Source organism: Pteropus vampyrus, unplaced genomic scaffold, assembly GCF_000151845.1.
Source record: "Pteropus vampyrus isolate Shadow unplaced genomic scaffold, Pvam_2.0 Scaffold417, whole genome shotgun sequence".
Classification (NCBI taxonomy): domain Eukaryota; kingdom Metazoa; phylum Chordata; class Mammalia; order Chiroptera; family Pteropodidae; genus Pteropus; species Pteropus vampyrus.
This window is the reverse complement of record NW_011889198.1, coordinates 25,619-32,679: the sequence shown is the minus strand read 5'-3', so window position 1 is coordinate 32,679 and position 7,061 is coordinate 25,619. Positions and strand designations below refer to the sequence as shown.

Sequence of the window (7,061 nt, the reverse complement as noted above, 5' to 3'; positions counted from 1 at the left end):
ACCAGCAAAGAAACAGAGCTTCACTATTCATGAAGAAAAGCCCGCATCATCCGCCGGCTCCCCAGTGAGGGGTTCTGCCCGGAAGGGTCTCCCCTCTGTCTTAACCTCTGCGGTTAACCTACAGGAGCCTCTGAGGAGTGGGAGGATGACACCTCCATTGTGCAGGTGTGGCCGAAGGTCTAAGCGACTCGTCGTTTCTAACAACGGTCCGAATCATGGAAAGGTCTTCTATTGCTGCCCCGCTGGAAAGTACCAAGAACACAGAAAGTGTGGCTATTTCAAGTGGGAACATACACTTCAAAGGGAAAGAGCCAACAGCACAGGCGTGTCTCATTCCTCAGGGGGACTCACCTTTAGTTCCCCCAAAACAAGCCCTGTTTGTGACAGAAATGTAAGTGTTTCTACTAAAAATTCATTGAGACTCAGACCTTCAATGAGGAATTGATCAACTTTCTTTACATCTAAACTATGTTTTTACCTTAATGTGACTTTAACTGTGGTAAAGAGAAAAAAGTGTACAGGGTTACAAGTTGTGAGGACTTAGCATATAAGCTCTGTAGGCTATGTGGGGCTGTTACACACACATGCCTTGAAAATAGAGAAAACGTGAATTTCACAGGCTTTTAATTTCACTCACCAGTTGGCTACCTTCGTTCTCTCCATGTATGAATCATGGTTATTCCTTGTATTCCAAAACATTACAAATATTCTGAAAATGTCTTCTACTATTTTATATTTCACATATTAACGTTGGCTAAATTTATACATTTTTGAAGAACCACAAATGAAATATTTTTAAACTGCATTTCTTAGATTAAATATAATAAGCGATAATAGTATGTGATATTATTCTTTTACAGTTAGCCCTTTAAAATAAATTTTAAATTATTTTATTTGAATAAAAGTATGACTAATAAAAATTCCTAGCCTATTTTCAGGTAGATGCTTTTACTTTGAGAATTATGATAATCTAACTGACATTTTTAATGTTTCTAAAAACTTATAAGTTGTTTAGTTTTATTTCAACACTTGAAGATTGGTTCTCATTTGCATATCAACATCAGAAGAATTATTCAACTAAGATTTGAAAACTAACAAGTCAGAGATTTGATTCAGAAACAGCTTCTATACTATACGTTTAAAAATCCCTCAGCAATTGATGGTGTTCTTTTTATAGTATCAAATTCTAAGAACATCGACATTAATGCAGAGGAATTTACTGAGTGTTTTATTTCAGGATTCAGCCTCTGATGTTATAACCGCAAGATATTTTAAATCAATAGTTTATAATCATACTGTCACATTTTTATCACCTCTACATAATCTTGTGGTTTCTACAATCTTTGTTTTATAGGTGCTGTGATTATGGAATGGATTTAAATTTTTCCCCATTCTTTCTTCTTCAGTTCATTTCTTTTTATCTTCCCACTGATAGTCTTCGGCAGCTCTTGAACAAATTCTACCTGTTGGTATCAAGGGAAGAAAATTAGCCCTGAAGTTCTCATCTTTAGGCAAAGTCAATTATGTAGCAGTTCTATTATGAACCCTAGTTCGAAGAATTAGGATACTCATTGGGGTGGATTTTGGGTAACAACCAAAAGGGAGAGGGTTACTGTTGAGATTTTTCTTGATATTTAGTATTTACTACAAGTCTGGTGAGCCAAATAGCCCAACAGGTTAGATTAAGAGTTTCATTTTAACCTCGAAGATTCCGATTCTTCCCTTGTCGTTAGTTCAGTTTGGAACATTTGGTGGAGCATGTTTGAGGAGAATGTTCATTAAAATAGAAAAAAATAAACAGCTGAAATTTTCCAGAACACGAAACAAGTATCTGTCATAATTAGAACACCTACCTTTCTGGGATATTTGTAAGGTGCTGTGGTTTTTTTAACATACTCCTGAATGTCCTTTTTCAGTTGGTCTTGGTCATGTGACTTATAATTAGGGTTCAGAACAATAAAAGCCTTTACGACCTAAAATAAATATTTGAAACTCCGGTAAGATGAATTGCGTGTTTTTATGTTTTAGTGTCTTGTTTACTTTCTCTAACTGGGAATCTTGAGTGCCTGGCGGCGTGGGCCAGGGGTCTCATAGGGTTTGATCCCCACTCTGTGCTCTCACGCCAGCCAGCTGACCCCCACACTTCCTGTTCTGCACCTCATACCGGAGAGCTTCTGGCATCCCTGCCTCGTCTATGATCTACACTGGACCCTTCTCGTCTAACTACATCTTGAACTCCACTTTGTTACCTGTTTCTCATTATCTCTGTCCTTGACTTCTTGCCTCATCTCTTATCTCCTTAAAAAAGTTTCCTGTTGGAAACTTGGCAGTACACTGAGCACAATCTGTGGTGGAACGAACCAGCCTGCCCTAGCCTAGCTCCAGGTCCCCACCCCCAGGCTGGCCCTCGCGAGCAGTCTTCACCCTGGGCTCACTGTTTCCTGTGGAAAAGAAGACTTCACTGAGACCATGCCCTCTAATCCAGACACACTTCTGTTGACGCCAGGCTGTGAAGATCCCAGCAGCCACCTTGCTGTTGCTCTGAGCCACTCACGTGGCCCCGAGGAACAAGAGTGGGAGTGGCGGGGGCCTCGCTCTCTCACTGGCAGAAGACGCCATCACCTCATGCTCACGGACCTGGTTCAGAGTGCCCCCTCCCTGAAATGAGTTGAGAAATCCTGCCCGAAGGGTTGGGAGCATTAACGGAGAAGGCAGAATGCCCCCCCTTCGTGTGTGGCCCCCTTCAAGAGTGTCTGGAGTCTAAGTGCCCTCTGCTGTCGCTGCCAGCACAGCCATTCACTGCCCTCCCTGGAGGCCAGACGCTGGGCGACTTGATAGTAGGCGCCACCAGATCCAAATCGGGAGTAACGGCCATAACAAGAGTCATCCATTGTTTTAGCCCTAGTCAAAGTTTTGTCTTTTAAAGAAGGCTTGTAGAAAGCACACATTTTTTAAAAATTGTGAAAATGTAGCTAAATAGGTAAATTAAGTCATCGGCGAAAAATTTTTAAAAGCAAAGCAACCACGTGAAATTCCAAAAAATACTAAAATGTGAAAATCAACTGAGTGCACAAAACCACAATACAGGAATTAAATTAGGAAAATACTCATATCAAACTCATTTGCTTTTAGACAATAGCTGAGAAAAAATTAAATAGTCACAAAACAAAGTAGCTATGACTAGCAAATAGCTTTAGGAAATTTTAAAGCTAAAACATTACAAAATGGACAACAGTGTGAAATGCACACAATAAGTTGCAAAACTGGTCGATGGATAAAAATGACCATTATTTTGGATATTGTCGTAAAGGCTTCATTTTTATCTGTTTTTGATCCATTCTGGAACTTGCTACTCAGTCGTAGTCCTGGCAGGACCTAACCTGGAGAAAGACCCAACCCAGCTCGGACAGGCCTGCTACCAGAAAAAGTTGCTGCCCATGGCATGCAGCACGTGACCCCTTCCTGCACAGACACCCACCCACATCTGCCGGGAAATGTTACCACTCGCGGATGTTGGGAAACTGAGCTGGTCCAACTTTCCTTCTCACTTGGCTAATGCAAGCCCTACCCCGAGACACCAGAGCTGGGGCGGTGGGCAGTGGGGTGGTGGTGGGGGGACCACAACCCACGGATGGATCTTAGCTGTGTTATACTCTGGGATATCTGCTGACTGCCAAGCCGACCCTGGTCCCACAGGCTCAGCTACCAAGTAGGCGCCTGTCCAGGTGGATACAGTTAATGGTGACTGATGCTAGGGGAGAGGTGCAGAAGAAGCTTCTGGTGGATTTGTGAGTGAAGGGGCAAATCCCAATCATCGCTGAATCTGTCCCCTGCTCTCCTCTATCTGGAATATTGAGGGCCGTGTCTGGCGAAGGGGGCCTGAAGAGTGACATGGAAGCTTGAAACCCAAACTGCCACGTGATCACCCAATAGGACAGCTTTCAGGATTCCTGTCTTATTTGTAGCTTATTTCCTGAATCCTCTGCTTATTTACCTACTCGGCCTGCTTCCGGTTGCCTCGGTCCTGTCTCTGCCCTTGCTTCCACCTGCTATCCGATGTCAGCCTGTCATCCTCAGCTACACCAGGGACCATGTTGGTTTCCAGACCTAGGTAACAACTCGCTCCTAGCTAGCCAACCTCTGACACCCTATCCTGGTGCGGCCTGCGTTGTTGGCACTGACACCGTCATTGCCCCGCCCTCTCTGGAAAGGACTCAAATTCTCTGTAGTATATTTTTCCAGTTTTATTCTTCAGTAGCTCTTCCTGACTTGCATAACTAGTAGTGACTCTAGCGATTCTACCTGACTTGCACCGTTAGCGAATGAATCATTTGGGTAATTCCGATTCAATGAAATACCGTTTGAAAGTATGTGTTAGACCTCTAACAAATTATAAAGTGGAGATGAATCGGTTCTTTTACCTCTCCTCTGATGGGGTCTGGGCTGCTGACGACAGCTGACTCAGCCACCGCAGGATGTCCAATCAGGGCACTTTCTACCTCAAATGGTCCAATTCGGTAACTGGGAAAAGAAACACACGGCTGGAATTTCCAAAGGTGAGCAGCAGGTTCGCTCCCGAATGTTGATGATCAGTTAACGCCGACGTATGCGCAGACGAAAAACAAAATTACCCAGAGGATGATATAATATCATCCGATCTTGCAATGAACCAGAAATAGCCATCTTCATCCATATAGCCTCTGTCCCCAGTGATGTAGTAATTGCCTCTTAGAGTCGACGCTGTTTTCGTCGGATTATCCTGTGACACAAATACCATTTTGTTATTGTCGTGGATGTGACTCTTCCGTTCAATGCTTAAATGTTCCAGGAGAAAGAGAGGTTTGCTTCCTTCGAGAAGCCTCAGGATGAAGACGAGGATAAAATTCCAGCACTGAGATGGCCGGATGTAAAAGGTAAACTTCAGTCACAGAGGCTGGGCCTGTTTCTATCCTGAGCTTTGTCTTAGGTGGATCACAAGGCAAGTAAATATTGCAGGAGCTCAGAGCTCAGAGGAGCGGGCTGAAAAAGCCTTTTGCTAAGCGGCTAGAGTTAAACCCGGGAGGAGAAGTGAGAAGGGAGCCCTGAGAGCCGAAAGAAAGCACCAGCACCTAATAATGCAAAGAACCGTTTCTTTGATTCCTTTTGCTTTGTTTTATACAAAAACAGAGAATTGGTTCTGTCATTCTGGCGGGAAGAAAAATGCAGTAGTGTCAGGTAAAACTCACTGACAAGTAGAACCTGACCTTTGATCATGCCGCTGTAAAGTTTGCTCTTATTCATGTACTGTGATGAGAAATGGAAATTCGGGGGGCGGGCGGGGTTGGGGCTTGGAAGGCCACGAGTGAGGTGATGTCCTTAGCCCTGCCCCCCGCCCGCTTCTCTCTTCCTCTCAGTCCTCAGGAGAGGCCACTGATGGGATCTCAGGAAGAGGATGGGGTGCCGTTTCATGGTGTGGGGTGGCGGCGGGGCGGGGGGGTGGCGGTCAGTGTACGCCAAGAGGTTCGGCTTCTTTCTGGGGCTCCCTGCCTCTTGCCTTCGTGGGCCTGGAGCAGTGATCCAGCCCTGGGGAGGCAGCGCCCCTTCTCTAGCAAGCATCGAGTGTCCCTTCAGCTCCCTGCCTGAGGGGCTGCTGCTATTTAGGACAGAATTTTGAGAAACCAATAGAAAACAGCAGGTTATTTGATGAGTCTCTTACTATATAATGAGTGAAAAGGCCCAACGGTCGGTTAGGGAGGACTCGAAGGCCAATGTCTCCTTCTTGTCCAGGAGGTAGGACGTTGCCATTTTCATCCAGAATCTTGGATAAAACAGAACGATTTATGGAAAGGAATTTTTATTTAATGCCACATCTTAAATCTTTGCTTCACATGTTCTGTTTTGATTTTTTTGCCATTTCGGAATGCACGCTCGAAGCAAATTTTAAGTATACTTTAAATTTCTAAGGGAAGCGTATGCATTTAAATTCTTATTGCAAAATATATCATCAAATACAGGTTAGCAAATGTGAAAGAAGAATAAAAGTTTTCTTTAATTCTATCACCCGGCAATAATCACACTTGAGAAATATCTTTAGAGACGTTATAGACCCAGATAAAAATAGGAATGTTTTATAACATACCGCTTCGCAACCTGCTCTCATCACTCGGCAGTGTATCTTGGCTGTCTTTTCCTCTCAAACGTTTTGTTACTGGTTTTCAAACTTTGTGGAACAAGCAAACCTACTTCAGAAGCCCAGTGCGAGGAAGCAGGAAATGGGAATGTTCCTGTGCCTCATGCCCTGCACCCTGCGGTGCCTTGACGTTCCTGACTGGAGCCCTGGAGCCGGTGTTCATTAAGCACTTAACTGTATTCTGAGTACTAAGCACTAAAGCTCTGAGGACCTCTCAAGCCTTATTTTCTTCAGTCCTCACTACATGCCTGTTTGGGGAAACTGAGGTGCAGAGTGTTTAAGTAACGGTGTGTAATGGAGCTGGAATCGAAATCTCAGCCGTGAGACCCCCAGACCCCCCACTTTTCATCGTCATCCTCCTCTGTGGGACCTCTCTGGGGGTTAAAGCCAATTTTGAAAAATCCAGATTAGCATTTCTCAGGCTGATCGCTTATCTCATGATTTTGCTCTAAATGGCTTTTAGCTGTTTGTAAATATGAAAATTCTTTTCTGCTTTTATATACATCCGACAACAGCCTTCAACCCCGAGGTGAGGCTTGTGTGGAAAATAAGGCATAATACTTATCTGGCACTTTCCAGAAGGAAGAGAGCTTGTGTCCTCAATGAGAAGCTTGAAAGGCAAAGCAATTCTAAATGTAAAACCTTACTTTTAAGTGCTTGCAAATAAAAAAATATGAATTCCCGGCCAGTCATCTAAAGAAATATTTGGCTCCAAGTATCAAGGAATTATTTATTAGTGGAAAGGAGATATTTTAGGAGTTCCAAAAATACTTATCACAGACTACTCTTTAAGAGACAGGAAAAAGACAAAACGTTCTGTCTCTGGAGAGAACCACATTGCACATTGTTCAAGGGGTCCGAAAACGTTAAACATGGACATTATGAGCTTTGC

The 7,061-nt window shown here is 43.6% G+C and overlaps 1 protein-coding gene across 1 annotated transcript in view; it reads right to left on the bottom strand.

Moving 5' to 3' along the window:
• Nucleotides 1-1,205: 1,205 nt before the first annotated feature.
• The window catches only part of ACSM3 (acyl-CoA synthetase medium chain family member 3), an 18,333-nt gene continuing 12,477 nt past the window's right edge, over nt 1,206-7,061 (bottom strand). Inside the window, exons 8-12 of the mRNA XM_023523820.1 lie at nt 5,696-5,797; nt 4,632-4,759; nt 4,422-4,521; nt 1,854-1,973; nt 1,206-1,463 (exon numbers count right to left, since the gene is read on the bottom strand). Of these exons, the coding sequence (XP_023379588.1) occupies nt 1,377-1,463; nt 1,854-1,973; nt 4,422-4,521; nt 4,632-4,759; nt 5,696-5,797 (537 nt within the window). The 3' untranslated portion in view covers nt 1,206-1,376. The remainder of the gene's footprint in view (nt 1,464-1,853; nt 1,974-4,421; nt 4,522-4,631; nt 4,760-5,695; nt 5,798-7,061) is intronic.